The following is a 15,917-nucleotide window of genomic DNA, read 5'->3' as shown; positions in this document are numbered from 1 at the left end:
GGTTAATTTATAGCAGTAGCAGTAGCGGTAAGTACAAATTTTTTCTTGATTTGTAAAATGCTTCTACCCCTGTACGCATTGCCTCTAGTTTACTATTTCCTACTTCTTCCTCATCACAGAGCCCCAAAATCAACTCGGATTGTGCATGCAAGTCCAAAGGTTCAGTCGAGTAGAAAAGCGACAAATAGTGTAAATTGGCTAATAATTGAAGGGCTTTCAGGGGTGCTAATTTATTTGGCAAATCGTTGTTGATGGCTATTACATTGGAACCATCATCTTTGTCTCTGTTCATTTTGTCCTTCTCCAGTGAGAGCTTCTTTAAAGCTTTTTCAAGTTTGTTGTTAAATAATTGTTCTTTTAACCAGTTATTCTTCACAGTGACAAAAATATTCAAGGTACTAGTTTTTGAAAATAGTTCAGCATCGCTGCTTCGTAAAACACGGGCAAATTTCAAAAGCTCCTGAGCAAACAGGAAAATCTCCAGTGCTAGACTCAAAATTGGACGAGTTGGTGTATCAGCACTATTGTCAATTTCTAATGCCTTGATAACCGCCAACTCAATTATTACGTCTAATCTTTTTTCAGATATTTTGTCCATAATCTTAGAATAAGTACTCTCACAAACAGAGTCAATTTTATCCACAATATCTATATTAGATATCGATGCTGATGCCAGCTTTAAGCTGGTTAAAAGTCCCACATATTGAATTAGTTGATCGATGTTATCCCTATTGTTCTCTAAATTGCTTATGTTGGTTACAAATCTGATCATCTCTCTCTTTAAGGATGTCTCCACATCTTTGGTCATTGATCTAAAGTTTTCCTCGATTACAGACGCCGAAAAGTCTCCCCATTTCAAGTTTTCCTTTTTCAAAGTTTGACATAAAGGCAAAAGGGCATGGTATATATCCGTGGTTGGAACAAAGTCGACCTCAGCGGGAGCATTATCAGTATCGGCATTAGTAGTAGGGGCAGCATCCACAAGAGCAATAATCTGTTTCAAATTGTCAAAACAAGCCAACCAATCTCGTAGTGCCCAAATTGCATCAGTTGATGAGTTGTTAGATCCTCTTTGACTACCCTTCTTAGCAATGGTTTGTTCCATATAAGTATCAATGTCATAATCCATTAAATTAACTGTTTCTGGTCGGAAATCAAGAGGTTCCAAAGTATCGGTACTAGTTCCGCATGACTCTAGATGACCCTGCACTGTTCCCCATATCCCATTCTCGGAGTTTAATCTTGCCAAATGTTTTTGGAGACATTCTTTAATGACAGCCGTCAAGTTTGAAAATAACCTCAGTACTGTATTGTGTTTGGATGTAATTTGCACAATTTTCGAATTTTTTCCTAAAACACTAGAAGTTTCCTTTATTCTCCGTAGACTAGTTATGAATCTGATAAAGATAATTATGCAAGAAGGTAATGTTTTGTTTGTATCATCACCCTCTGTACCAGCTCCGGCAAAGTTTATTATGTTGCTTACAGTTTCAGATACTCTTTCAAACAATCCTTCTGTACTTTTCTCAGTAATTGAGTTAGCATTCGTCACAGCTTTTAGCTTTACTACCGCATCTTCGTACCAGTCTCTATAGCTAAGCACGGCGGTAGCAGCCCAGGGCACATTAAGAGCCTGAAGTGTTTTATAATAGTCACTTGATCCGTTATCAAAGTAAGTTTCAATGTACAAACATGTGTTTTCCAAGTATTTTAGCACTTGGTATTGATTGACCAAATCTCCATTTGTGCCAATAAGAGCATTGAGCAAGTACTTTATGCGCAACTCAAAAAAGCAATGCTTTACCTCTTCTGAATCAGTTATGGACATCAACATGGTATAAGAAACAAGATAGTTGCATAGTGCCAGGGAGTTTTTGCCTACACTATCGTTCGTAGTATGTAAATCATCATCGAAATTATTGCCCTTTTCGATACTGTCATCGTCAGCATCATCATATGTCTCCAAGCTTGCATCCTCCATCTCATCCACTAAGCTGCTAAGGTCCAGCAAACTGGTTTTCAAAATGAAATTGTCCTGTATAGTTCTTTGCTTTGTATTGAATTTATCACTTGACGTGAATATTGATTCTGAAACGTTGTAGGCAGAAATTTCAAACTCGAGATAAGTCTTCAAATTACCTTTTATACTCTCTACTTGAGATTTCAAATCTTTTTCTTTTTTGGATTGTAATACATCTTGGAAGACTACTTCGATTGTGTAGAGTAACTTGACAAAATGTATGAGGCTGGATGTATATAAAATGGGGCTTGAAAATCCCGAAGCGATTGTGTTTTTGAGTTTGCCAAGTTTGTTCTTTAACAAATTTTTGACTATTATATGTCTTGAATTTAGCTGGGCAGTTTTGGCATATTGACGACGAACAATTGTGTCAAACATGTGGTATTGGTTGTTATATGGGGAAACAAATGTTGAAGGTTTGGATGACAACTCTTGCAAATTGGTATCGATATGCAAAGTTTTCTGGTTTATATCACTTATGTCTTCAGCAATTTTGATCAAATCTCGATACTTTGCACTAACCAAGTTGTGCAAGTCAGTTTTTGTAGTTGAAATCACTCTACGGTACAGTTTTGATAGTTGTTGAATCTCTGAAACGTTGCATTGAACAAACATATTGTCCACATCCTCTAGCAAAAGCTCTGTCGTGTTTCCCGAGGAGAGAGACGCATTAACGCGATTGGAAACGTCCGCCATACCACCGTCAATTCTTCTTTTTGTAATATATTTGGGGTTTCGTGTTGAAGCTAGGTGTTGATATCGTATGAATTTTTCACTTTTGGCTTGTTAAAGAGACGTTTGGTAGCGTCGATGGGAGTTGAGCTTTGACACCATCGACACCATCACCACTATCGAGCAGAGCGAGATAGTGGAGCAACACTGACTAGCTTCGCTGGTAGAAGCGAGTTAGTACTACTCGATAGTGTCGATAGTGTCGATAGTGTCGATAGTGACCATTATAGAATGGAGCACCTGCGCCGTTTTTGACTCCGCTATTGCTCGCATTTACATAGATTGAATAGAGAAGATAGTTGTGAAAAGGATAATGATGGTGAGGGAGGATTATGTGAAATTGAAACGGTAGAGCTCGAAAAGGAGATGCAATTGGATTATGGAGTAGAGTTGAAAGAGGGTAAGCAAAAGTTGGAGCTGAGGCGGTGGTGTAAATAAATTATGGAGTAGAGTTGGAGAGAGCCTGTACATCTGGGTCGCTTCGGCTCCTACTGGTATAAAGAAATTGTGGAACAGCGTTGGAGAGAGTATAAACATCAATGTAAATTGATTATACAGTTGGTATATATCCGCGTCGCTTCGGCTCCTACTGGTACAAACAGATATGGAGTAGAGTGTGAGAGAGCCTGTACACTATCGACCAGAGCGAGAGAGTAGAGTACATTGACCAGTGACACTATTGCTCCACTATCTCGCTTTGCTCGATAGTGTCAGAGCGAGAGAGTAGAGTACATTGACCAGTGACACTATTGCTCCACTATCTCGCTTTGCTCGATAGTGTCAGAGCGAGAGAGTAGAGTACATTGACCAGTGACACTATTGCTCCACTATCTCGCTTTGCTCGATAGTGTCAGAGCGAGAGAGTAGAGTACATTGACCAGTGACACTATTGCTCCACTATCTCGCTTTGCTCGATAGTGTCAGAGCGAGAGAGTAGAGTACATTGACCAGTGACACTATTGCTCCACTATCTCGCTTTGCTCGATAGTGTTGAAAGTGTCGATAGTGTCAATAGTTTAGTGATGCCGGGGTCGCACTTGGTCGAGTCCAAATTTTTCGCAGTCACCAAAAAAAAGAACGTGTGAGGCAATGAAACTGAAAACAGAAAATTTTCAGTTATTTAAAGTTTAAAGCATTTAGCTTATACTTAATATATATATATATCCATCTAGTCTTATATTGTGCTGCTGCTCATCGACTATTTCAAGACCCAATTGTTATTTCAACTTATCAGCTAGTTTATTTTGCTAGTTTAACCTGACGTAACCTTGTTTTTCTCCCTTTTTTTTGAGGTTGATATAATCGGAGAATGACGTCGTTAAAGTCATCCGCTATATACGATAATTCTCAAAACTATCACCAACCACCACCACAGCAGCAGCAGCAACAGCAGCAGCAGCAGCAACAGCATCCTATTCATCAGCAGCAGCAACAGCATATGCACGCTATGCCACAATCGCCACACCTGGCACAACCACCAGTATACTACCATCAAGAGCGTTCTCCCACTTTAAGCACAACGTCTTCGACATATTTTGAAAATGTCGAGTATCAACGCGAAAACGGTCAAGTCCAGGGTCACTCTCAGTATACACAGCCACACCAGCACCAGCACCAGCACCAGCACCAGCACCAAATGATTCCACACCATTTGATAGACAACCAGGGCCAGGTACAACACCCGTCCACGGCGCCATCATCTTCAACAATACCATCGCAAGCAACGTTCGATGGGTCGCAACCACCACCGGAAATCGATGATAATGGCTCAATGACAGGAATACCTATGTCTAACTCAACAGACCACACGGGCGGGTTTTTGGGAGAAGAAGAAGAAGCTGAGGCTGCAGCAGGAGAAACTGTAGGAGAACAACCATTTTATGTAAATGCTAAACAGTATCATCGAATACTAAAAAGAAGGATAGCAAGAGCTAAATTGGAGGAGAGTTTGAAAATAGCCAGGATAAGGAAGCCATACTTGCATGAATCAAGACACAAACACGCAATGAGAAGACCTCGAGGCCAAGGTGGTAGATTCTTGACAGCTAGTGAAATTGCAGAATTAGAAAAGAAGAAAAAATTACAACAAGAACAAGCAGAAGAAGGTGCAACAAAGGTGAATTTAGAAAACGGTGACGTTGAAGAGCAGAAAACCGATAACAGCGTACCGGACAACAAGCAGGTGGCACCAACAGAAACTAACAAATCTGACTCAAGAGACAAAGTAAAAGAGAATGGAATTGATGATACAAATACAATATCAGGTGCTACTGATGTGGATTTCGCCAACGTTCGGTTACCAGACAATGTTGACTGCAATGCACAAACAAACATGGGTCAGGAAAATCCGGAATAACTGACATTCATCATAACAACTGGGCATATTTATTGCACAAATGACTTCTATTTTTCTTGAAAAGAAACAAAAAACAACCCTATTGAGGTCCCCCCCCCCCAGAATTATAGTCTTTGTCCCCTCCCCCCATTACCTTCTTTCTTCTTCCTTTTGTTTTGCATTTTTGCCTTTACGTGGAGTACTTTGGTGTTTGACGTTTAGTGCTTAGTGCTATATTGGACTATGTATTATATACTGTGTTATTTTTTTTTGTTCTTTTCCTTTTTCATTTCTCATCTTTGGTTAATAGGTTTTGTATGCAAATGCATTCTACTTGAGTGGTGATAAACTTCGACCCTCTCAAAATCCCAATTGTTTCAACAGTTCCTGAGTTTCTGCGCTTAATTGTTGTAAAAATGATACATTGATTTTTTTGATATTTGATACAATTGTCAGTCTAATAGTTTCATAATCGTTATTTTTTATTTTAGCCAAGGGATCAAAAGGCGCATTGGCAATTGATACAATTTTAGAATAGTTTGACCCAAATACTGCGAAATCTGAATCAAAATCACTAATACCACCCAAGGATGATGCCAGAGTACCAACACCAGCACCAACACCAGCACCAGCACCAGCACCAAATGTAGAAGTAGAGTTTCCCTTTGAAATACCCTCGTACAATGTCAAGTTTTTAACCAATTTCTCAATTGTAGGAACAACTAACGTTGAGTAGTTTGTTATGAAGGTGGAATTCAAAAGGAAGACACTTAGACCAATATTAACGATTTTCTTATCTTGTAAATTAGCCAATGCTGATGAAGTAGGGAGCATGAATGAATTGAATATTTGCATAAACAATCCTGCTTGTACAGAGTCAACCAACTGGATTTCAAAATCCCCACCACTAACAGCACCACTGTTGATGAATTGAACATCATCACTTAAGTTTGCTGTTGCTAAAGTACTAAAAAATACAACAAATTTCTTTACAAATTTTTCCGTTCTTGATTTTTGTAATCTGGTGAGAAATAATCTGGCAATATTGTTCAAAAATGGTTGCATTGATTGCATTGGGATATTCAAAAGAATACTTTGAATCAATTCGAATCCGTATGAGTCATTAGCTTTACTAGCTAACAAATTTTGAAACACCCCTAGCAATGGGGTCAAATGATTGGCATCAATAAATAAGCTTGGATCGTGCTCTACAATGGAAATCAATAGTCTTGTAATTCCAGGAATATTTCCCTTGAATTGCCAAACGGATGGTGACATCAAAGGCTGGATTAAAGGTTTATAAGTTTGTGGCAATCCGCTTGACTTGGGATAATTTTCCAACAAAAAAGCAAGTATTTGGAATGAATAAGGAACAAATTCTTGAACATCCTCGCTGAGAATACTCAACAAGCCAGGTATAATATGTTCCATATACTGGTTTATGTTTTTGGAGTCCTGTTGTGCGCCATATTTGATCAATAGTCCAAGCGACTCAAATATATAATGCGTAAATTTGGGATTCGACGGGTTTTTCGCAGTGATTTTCAAAATTTGAAGCAACTGGTCAATAATTGCAGTTCTTTCATTGAATGAGTCTTTGCAAGTGTCTAAAATCCTCATTATGCATTTAACAAGAAACTCATTTTCTGCCAACTTTTCAGGCGACAAATTACTATTCAACAAAATCAAGTTGAATAAGTTGGTTAACGATTCGTTAACAAACGATGCAATGTCGCTTTTGTTGAAAAGTGGTTTATGGTCTTGACTGAAATTGGTCATTGAAAGTAGCTTTTCAATTGTAATGGCCGCATAAGTATATACAACAACGTGGGATTTTGCGGTCAAATGCTTTATTAACCGCGGTAATGTAGCAATGAGTTGTTCTTTTGTCAATTGGTTTCTGAATGTGTAGATATATTTGATAGCATCTACTTGCAAGATTGGATGTACGTCAAAAGATTCTAAATCGTTGGCCACGTTTTTGGAAAAAAAGTCCACAACGTCAACGAGCACGTTTGTTGATGTTACTCCAATGTTTGTTACACTACCCTTGGTTGCCAACGAGCTGAACAAGTATATGGCTGTATCTTTGTTTTTCCAGTCTGATGCTGAAAGGCTAAGAAATTGATTGACGTATTTCATGACTGTTGTTGTCAACAATTCGCTGTTCAATTCCTTCAACTCCCTCAAGATATCAGTTGCACTTTTCCTTCTTGAGTCAAAATCGGATCCCTCAAGGTCTGATCGAACATACAATATAGGCTCGTCTTCAAACATTTCCTCGTCGCTCTGTCTTAGCATAATATTAGGTAGTATAATTTTTTCTATTATTTCGTTTACTGACAGTTCACTTTGGAAAATTGACTGATAGTTTGGTATTTTCACAACAGAAGTGAGAAAATTCAACGCTTTAACCACCAATAAATCAAATTTAGATTGTCTCGTAGCAAAGTTGTTTATCAAATCCCAAACAGCTGTGATAAATGTCTGGATTAGAGGGTCAAACACGTCAGCATATCTTGTCACATATAATGATAGCAACTCAATAATGGATGTTTTCAATTTGATCAACACATCCACTTCTTCGTCCTCATCTTTCTTCAAAACCAAGGAATTGTCGTAGTTCAAGTACTTGTAAACTATGGCCATTAATTCATTCATATGGTCTTCAAAAAATTCCGGTATATCTTGACAATTAAAATCATAGTAAATTTGCATCAATAGCAACATATTTTCCAAATATATAATCAACTGGGCCTCATTAGTTTTCAGCTCGTCGATTAGTTTATCTAGCTGGATAAATAAATGTAAAAAAGGCTCGACAAATTTCTCCAATACCAACTTGATTTCTAAAAACAAATCGTCTGATCTCACTAAAGGTCTCCATTTTTTGAAGATGGAATGTGACACTAGCAAGATTGTCTTTGTTGTAACAAAATCTGTAGGTGACAATTTCTCAACCAAGGTATCTACCAAATTTGGCCAGTTATGAGGAAAATCACACTCGGCAATCAAGGTGATTGCTTCACCGATTTGTAGTTGTAGCTGGCTTGGCAATTTGAGCATAATATCAACAATTTCCAGCTTGATTTTTTGCACATCTTCTAATGGTAGGAGGTAGTTATTGCCATCTTCGGTAATCCATTTACGCTTCACCAAGTTCTTAAAATATAACGCTGCTGCCAATCGGATAGAAGCAGATAGGTTTTTGGAAGCAACTAGATGAAGCAAGTTAATTGAGAACCCCACCTCATTTTCAATTGATCTTAGTGTTTGTTCTGCCAATTTTGAATGCTGAGAAATCAATGATTGCTCAAGGATCTTGGGAATCGTTTCTAATGAATTTTGACTAGACATTCTTGATTAAAAAAGGAAAAAGCAAACAAATTATTGAGCAAAAAAGCGGCAAAATTATCCAAATATTTCGTATAGAGCCAGAGTTTCCTGTTAACCTTCTTTAAGCTCGTCTTGTATCCTCCTGCCAAAGTCCAATTGACTTTGTTAAAAGTATATAATATTGTCAAATAAGAATAATTTGATGATGAGAAGAGAGAGAAACAGAGAGAGAAAAAAAAATCACTGAGTGCGAAATCAAAACTGAACAAACTGTGAACAAACTGTGAACAAAGTAAAAGCAAAGTAAAAGCAAAGTAAAAGCAAAGTAAAAGCAAAGTAAGTTGTTGAGATGAGATTGGGACTTGTCTGGTCGAGGCGCAGGTGGGGGGGGGGATACGTTGATAGGAATAGAGTTGTGTCTATATCTCAACTGATGCCATTTTTTAGTTTATTTTAATTTACAATAACTCATCATTGGAAAAAAAAATTCTATTACTGATATAAACATCTAACCAACATTCATCAAAACCAACATTAATCTCACCACTCCTTCAAAACAACAAGTAATGCTTCTCTTTTCTTCCCTCTGTCTCTAAAAATGCTTGCTCCTCTTTGCGACAAGGTGTTTCTCTCCAAAGTCTTTAATGTTTTTTTGCTTTTTTGATTTATTTATTAGTAGTTGGCAAACTTTGAGCTGCTTCCTTCAGTTGTTTTTGCTTTGCAACAGCATATACCAACCCGGCAGCAAACCCAACGAAAATTGAAGAAACTGACCAAAAGTTTACAGCGGCATCAAAAAATATCAACCCACTTAATGCAATTGGTAATTTGTTCAAAGCACCAACCATCGAGTAAGTAGTTGACGATGTTACTCTGACACACCAAGCACTACAATAAGAAATCGCAACTGTTGAAGCACCACTAATAATCATAGCAATAAAAACTGCGGCTCCGTTTTCCAATGGGAAATTCTTCTTTAAATTTGCTGACGACCAATCTTCAAGGGCAAATGTTGCAACCAATAAAACTGGAATAGACAACAAGTTGTTATAATAAACAGTATCAAAATCTTTGAAATTTGTCAACTTGATTCTTTTCCTCATGAACAAAACAAACGCAGCCGAAGAAAAACAATTTGTCATCATCCAGAAATATCCCAAATACATGGCATATTGATCATCAATCGTCTTTGCTGCAGCATTATCGCCATAATAAGCAACAACCGATGAAAAAACCATCAACAAAAACGAACTCAATGCCATTGTCGTGACCTTACCCCCAAACCATAAAACTTCACCATAAGCAATCAAAATAATCGTTAAATTTTTGAAAATCGTGTAAACGGGGATCGATAAGTACTTCAAGGCCCACGTTGAGGTATATGTCATACAAACCAACAATAAAACAATTGGTAACCATTTCTTAGCTTCATCTCTATTGAATTCTCTATAGGTGATGATGTTCAAGCTTTTCAAACTGCCAATAGTCACGATACAAACAATTGACTGAATAGACAATAATAAAAAATTCATATTGAAGTTAAACCCAGAAAGAACATATTTATTGGTAACTGTCATCAAGATCGATGACAAACAATATGCAAAGATCGAAATGGGACCAGAATTGGTGATGGAGCTGGCCAAAGAATGACTACTTGGTGTGCTAGGTTTTTCCATCTTGTTTACTGATAATGAGCTGATGTTGGTATTACTAAAAAACTTTTTCTTTATTATATATACTGTCTGTCCGATTAAGTAAAACAGAATAATTCCCATATACTGGTTTTTGCCAGAGCAGTTTTTTTACACACACGGGTTTGACAATAGAAAAAGAAGAAAAAACAACCTCTTGTAATCTCTTAACCAAGATCTGTAAGTTCCTGTTCAAGAGAAGGGGGAAGAAATAAGGAAAATATATCTAAGATTCTTCATTTTTTTAGTTTTCTTTTTTTTTTTTTTTTTTTTTTTCACTTTGAGAGCAAAAGAGATAATAGCGTAAAGACAATTAGGACGAACAATATCGACGACAACGACGACGCCAAACAACAAACACAAACATAGACAAACACAAACTCTCAGTATTCAGTAGTCAGTATTCAGTAGTCAGTAGTCAGTAAGTGAAATAGAAAAAAAATCCGTAAACATTCATAGTAGCTATTTACACGCGCTCAACATTACCCGCCCAGTATATGAAATTTTGATTCCATCGATACAATACAATGCACGTTTAGTTGTAATGTAATGCTACCAAATGTGCTGGGGCTGGAGGCTGGGGGGCGTTAATAATTCAGGGCAGTGTGTGCGCAGGTGGATAGGTGCGCAGTGTGTGCAGCAGTGGTTGCGCGCAGTAGAGAAGGGGAGGATGTTTTATCACGTGCCCGTATTACACACAAAAAAAGAAAGGTTTTTCTTTTTTTTTTTTTCTTTTGTTTGGGAAGTATTGTCAACAATAGTAACAATAATGTTAGTTTCGCAACATGTTTATGCGCGCCAATTAACTTATTTGAGGTTATCGCGGCGATATGAAGAGGAGATTGTATTTAAAGGCAGTTTTTAGTTTAGTTGCATTAAATTTTCGAGACCACAGTGGATGAACCTTGCTACAATCTCTAAGGCTACTGAGCGACACTATCGAGCAGAGCGACACTATCGAGCAGCACTTAGTAGCTTAGCAGCTTGTTACAACACTATCTCGCTCTGCTCAATAATGTCGCTCAGTAGCTTGTCACAATACTATCTCGCTCTGCTCAATAGTGTCGCTCAGCAGCTTGTTACAACACTATCTCGCTCTGCTCAATAGTGTCGATAGTGTGTCGTAGTTAATTATGTCGTACCTATATAATAAAAGGATAATACAGAACTGAAAATGTCTTAAATCCATGGGCAATTTTTCATTCTTTTTTCAATGGTCGCCTCCATTATAAATACTAATATCAACATCTGCTTTAACATCGATCAAATCACCTTGATCGATACATGCGTCAACACTAAACCCATTCTGACCACCGCTTTTTTGAAATTCCTCTATTCTTTGATTTTGAGCTCTAATCTTTTCCAACTCTTGGATATAATCATCTTCAACACCCGTAATGTAATTCCCAGTAAAAACGCCAACTTCGAATTCGTCAACCTGTCCAGTTTTACAACATTCAACGAGGTCTTCTAAATCTTGATATATCACTTTATCTGCTCCAATAATTTGTGAAATTTCCTCTACGGATCTATTGAATCCAACAAGGGCTTTGGTGTCGGCTAAGTCGATACCATAAATGTGATTGAATCTAATTGGTGGCGAGCATGAGGCAAAAAACACCTTTTTGGCTCCCGCTTCTCTGGCCATTGCCACAATCTCTTTTGAAGTGGTACCTCTAACTATAGAATCATCAACCAACAAAACATTTCTTCCCTCAAATTCTGAGTCCATGGCATTCAATTTCCTGCGCACTGATGATCTTCGTTCTTGTTGATTCGGCATAATAAACGTCCTTCCAATGTATCTATTCTTAACAAATCCTTCTCTATATGGAACACCAAGAGACACTGAACATTGAAAGGCACTTGTCCTCGCTGTATCGGGCACTGGTATCACAACATCAATCTCATCTTCACCTTGCATGGTTTTTTGAATCTTTTTGGCCAACTTCATACCCATTTCGATTCTTGATCGATATACGGATTTGCCATCTAATACAGAATCTGGCCTGGCGAAATAAACATACTCAAAAATATCTGGCGCAAAAATTTTGGGGCTGACAGCTTGGTTAAACTCAGGTTCACCAGTTTTCTTTATAATCACAGCTTCACCAGGTTTCAAATCACGGAATTTTTTGAAACCATGTGCCTTCAAAACAACTGATTCAGAGGCTAACATAAAATCTTTTGTTTCATCTTGATTTACTCTTTCCCCAATTAACAAAGGTCTAATACCATTGGGGTCTCTAAACCCAATAATACCATATCCGGCCAACATGGCAACACAAGCATAAGCACCTCTGATTCTTCCCATAGTCTTGGCCAAGGCAGTAAACAAATCGCCATTGTTAACTCTACTTTTATTGAATTTGTCTAATTCAGCAGCAAAAACATTTAGTAATAGTTCAGAATCAGAATCGGTGTTGATGTGACGATGAACCTCCTCGTCCAAATAGTTCCTCAACTCGCTGGAATTAACCAAATTACCATTGTGACTCAATGATATACCATAGGGACTGTTGACATAAAACGGTTGTGCTTCGGAACTGGCACTCGACCCCGCAGTAGGATAACGCAAATGGCAAATACCCATATTTCCAACTAAATTCAGCATCCTTTTCTGTGTAAACACATCTCTGGCCATACCATTTCCTTTACACTGGTACAATCTTCCTTTATTACCCAGAGTAACTATACCTGCGGCATCTTGTCCACGATGCTGAAGAAACATGGCACCTTCAAATAATTCTGGCGCAACATTGACTTGTTTGTTGGCTAATACAATACCCAATATCCCACACATCTTAGTTTTCCCCCTATTACCTGCTTATAAAATGCTATCCGAGTAGTACACAGTATCGGTTGAAGTATTCCCAAGGAATCTTGAAAAGAAAAAAAAGAAAGAAAGAGAGATGGAAAATGGATCTTCAACTGTATGAGAAAATGCAAAAATTTTATCACCGAATCCGATGAGCTTGAAAAATGAGATGAGACCAACACAAAAATAAAATTGGAAAACGAAATAAAAAAAATAGATAAAAACAACAATGAAAAACATGTACAATTACAATACTTAATGTTAAACAAATTATAATCTACTTCTAGCAAAACAACTCAGTAAACCATCATCAATACCATAATCATATACCCATGACTCTTCAACCTTGATTTCTGAAAAAAAAAAAAAAAGCAAAAAAAGAAAGCCAAAAAAAAAAGTCCAAAAAAATTAAAAAAAAAAATTTGATTGGTTTTGCAATTGTAAAAAATTGATCTTTGATGAACCGCGTTAAGTCCATTTCCATATAGTTCAAGCTCTTTGTTTCATTTTGACCACTTCAAAAACGTAAAAAAAGCATGTAAAAAAAACTGTAAAAACTTCAACTTCTTTTCTCTCTCTGACTGACAATATCTCCTTCTAATTTATCTCTCTCTAACTTCATCCTCTCTCTCTCTCTCTCTCTCTCTCTGATTATATATCACTCTCTCTATGACTTTATCTCTCTCTTTTCATAATATGACATTTTTAATAAAACAAATTAACATCAATTCTCTCCGTCTCTCCGTCTCTCCATCTCTCCATCTCTCCATCTCTCCATCTCTCCATCTCCTTTATTTTCTTCATCTTCTTCTCTCTTTTTTTTCAAATTTTTTTCATTTTTCAATAATAATCATTTTACAAAATTGTATGCCATGACCTTCATTTCGTTATTCATCAAAAAGAGAGGGAAAAGAAAAAAAACAACTTCCCCCTCTCAATCGTAAAAAAAAAGACACTTAATGATCCATTACTTTTCTTTGACACTTAATGATCCATTTCTTTTCTTTGTCTCCCCAGCTATTGCTTCACATACAAATGCTGTTCGTTATTACCATTCTTTGCCAAATCTTCCGCTTTAAATGGTCTGGGTACAGCTTCAGCATTTTCGGCAACATATAATGATTTATCAATAACTGCAGGGATAGGTTTAATTTCAGTTCCCAATTCCTGCTCAATCTTGTACAACGAGTATCTATCATTCCAACTCATCAAATTAATAGCCAAACCCAAATGACCAAATCTTCCTGAACGACCAATTCTATGTAAATAAGTTTCTGCACTCTTTGGAAAATCAAAATTAATAACAACATTAACTGCTTGAATATCAATACCTCTGGTTAATAGATCCGAACAAACCAAGTTACGAACTTTGCCCTGTCTGAACTCGTGAAACACCTTATTTCTTGCTTGTTGTGGCATTTTGGCGTGTGAATAGTAACACGAATACCCCAATTCAGTAATCTTTTTCGCCAATAGTTCGACCCTATTTGTAGAATTACAAAATATAATCGATTGATTGATTTGCAATTTGGAAAATAATGTATTTAAACAATGTAATTTTTGTTTCTCTTCAACAAAGGCATAAAACTGCGATATACCTTTCAATGTTAACTCATCCATGAGATTAATTTCATAAGGTTTATTTAAATGTTTATCCATGAAATACTTGACTGTTATTGGGAAAGTTGCACTAAATAATAAAGATTGTTTATCCCGGGGAAAAAACTCTAAAATTTGCTCTATTACATTTTTGAACTCTCTTGATAACATCTTATCGGCTTCATCCATGACAAAAAGAGGACAATCTGATAAATCGGCGATTTTTCTGGATGCCAAATCTAATACTCTACCTGGAGTTCCTACCAAAATATGAACAGGGTCATTTAGTCTAACAATATCATCTCTTAATGATGTACCACCTGTGGTAACCATACATTGGATACCCAAGTGCTTGCCCAATGTCCTAACAACTTGTGATGTTTGCAAAGCCAACTCTCTGGTAGGCACTAGTATCAAAGCCTGGATCCTGTTTAATTTCGGTTTGACTATTTGTAAACATGGAATAATAAATGATGCGGTTTTTCCTGTACCATTCTTGGCTCTTGCAAGTATGTCTCTACCAGCTAAAGCCATAGGTATCGATTCTTCTTGTATAGGAGAAGGTTTCTCAAATCCAGCTTCGAATATACCCATTAGTAATTCTCTCTTCAAGTTGAAATCCTCAAATGACTTCCCTTTTGTATTTAAAACATCCTCAGTTTGTGGCCTTGTGTCCCTTTGTGGGACATTCAAGTGTTTTTTCCAATCGTCGCTCTCGCCTGACATGGTGGTTCAAAAAAAATTGGGCGGAGGGGGGCGGCGGCGGCAGCAGCAAGAAAAAATAAAAAAAAAATTTCGCAATTTGCAAGCAGCCGGGTAAGGGAGCGGGAGCAGATAAAATGAAATTCGTGTGATGTGATATAAGCGTCACAGTTGGTAGTGGCAGTAGCTCTCTCAAGGAAAACTTTTTTTGCTAGCTTGTCAAATAAAAGCAAAAGGTACCTTTAGAAAAAAGACTCTGTAAAATAAATGGATTCTCCCCAAATAAACAACAAGCCCTTGGAAATGTATAGAAATTAATGATATGATCGTGGGGTAAAGACGTGTATGATTGATCCACTGAAAATAACAATGAGCTGTGGTACGGTGTGGTATATGTATATGTGTGTTGATTGTAAACTACTATCTAAGGAAAGGAAAGAGGAAAACTTTTCTTTAATTCGTTGAAATCGCAGAGCGAGAGGAAAAGAAGAAACGGTTTGTGCACGACACTGACACTATCGAGCAGAGCGAGATAGTGGAGCAGCTAGCACACTAGCTGCCACCACTAGAAAGCTGAATTTTGAGTAAGAATCAACTTGTACATGGTAAGCTTATGGCAAGACAATAAGTATTTGTCTCTCTTTTACCAGCAAGAGTCTCGATGTCTGTCTCTCTTTTACCAGC

The 15,917-nt window shown here is 37.3% G+C and overlaps 6 protein-coding genes across 6 annotated transcripts; 1 reads left to right on the top strand and 5 right to left on the bottom strand. All coding sequences in view use genetic code 12, as the record gives it.

Annotated features, from left to right (window-relative positions):
• Positions 1-7: 7 nt before the first annotated feature.
• KGF56_001437 (uncharacterized protein) lies at positions 8-2,635 on the bottom strand (the record flags this gene model as incomplete). The annotated part of the gene is made up of 1 exon (XM_049322560.1): positions 8-2,635. One exon carries the CDS (start codon positions 2,633-2,635, stop codon positions 8-10), a length of 2,628 nt encoding a protein of 875 aa, XP_049181575.1.
• A 1,426-nt stretch (positions 2,636-4,061) lies between these two features.
• On the top strand, positions 4,062-5,108 carry HAP2 (Hap2p; the record flags this gene model as incomplete). Its single annotated transcript, XM_049322559.1, has 1 exon — positions 4,062-5,108. One exon carries the CDS (start codon positions 4,062-4,064, stop codon positions 5,106-5,108), a length of 1,047 nt encoding a protein of 348 aa, XP_049181574.1.
• A 339-nt stretch (positions 5,109-5,447) lies between these two features.
• Positions 5,448-8,444, bottom strand: KGF56_001435 (importin-alpha export receptor; the record flags this gene model as incomplete). Its single annotated transcript, XM_049322558.1, has 1 exon — positions 5,448-8,444. One exon carries the CDS (start codon positions 8,442-8,444, stop codon positions 5,448-5,450), a length of 2,997 nt encoding a protein of 998 aa, XP_049181573.1.
• A 644-nt stretch (positions 8,445-9,088) lies between these two features.
• VRG4 (GDP-mannose transporter) lies at positions 9,089-10,099 on the bottom strand (the record flags this gene model as incomplete). The annotated part of the gene is made up of 1 exon (XM_049322557.1): positions 9,089-10,099. One exon carries the CDS (start codon positions 10,097-10,099, stop codon positions 9,089-9,091), a length of 1,011 nt encoding a protein of 336 aa, XP_049181572.1.
• A 1,225-nt stretch (positions 10,100-11,324) lies between these two features.
• Positions 11,325-12,917, bottom strand: ADE4 (amidophosphoribosyltransferase; the record flags this gene model as incomplete). The annotated part of the gene is made up of 1 exon (XM_049322556.1): positions 11,325-12,917. One exon carries the CDS (start codon positions 12,915-12,917, stop codon positions 11,325-11,327), a length of 1,593 nt encoding a protein of 530 aa, XP_049181571.1.
• A 1,032-nt stretch (positions 12,918-13,949) lies between these two features.
• On the bottom strand, positions 13,950-15,257 carry DHH1 (DExD/H-box ATP-dependent RNA helicase; the record flags this gene model as incomplete). Its single annotated transcript, XM_049322555.1, has 1 exon — positions 13,950-15,257. One exon carries the CDS (start codon positions 15,255-15,257, stop codon positions 13,950-13,952), a length of 1,308 nt encoding a protein of 435 aa, XP_049181570.1.
• Between the last annotated feature and the right edge of the window lie 660 nt (positions 15,258-15,917).

This window comes from Candida oxycetoniae (genome assembly GCF_023343755.2).
Source record: "Candida oxycetoniae strain CBS 10844 chromosome Unknown scaffold2, whole genome shotgun sequence".
In the NCBI taxonomy this organism is placed as follows: Eukaryota; Fungi; Ascomycota; class Pichiomycetes; order Serinales; family Debaryomycetaceae; genus Lodderomyces; species Lodderomyces oxycetoniae.
Note: the sequence above shows the minus strand (reverse complement) of the source record. Positions and strands in the feature narration are given on the sequence as shown.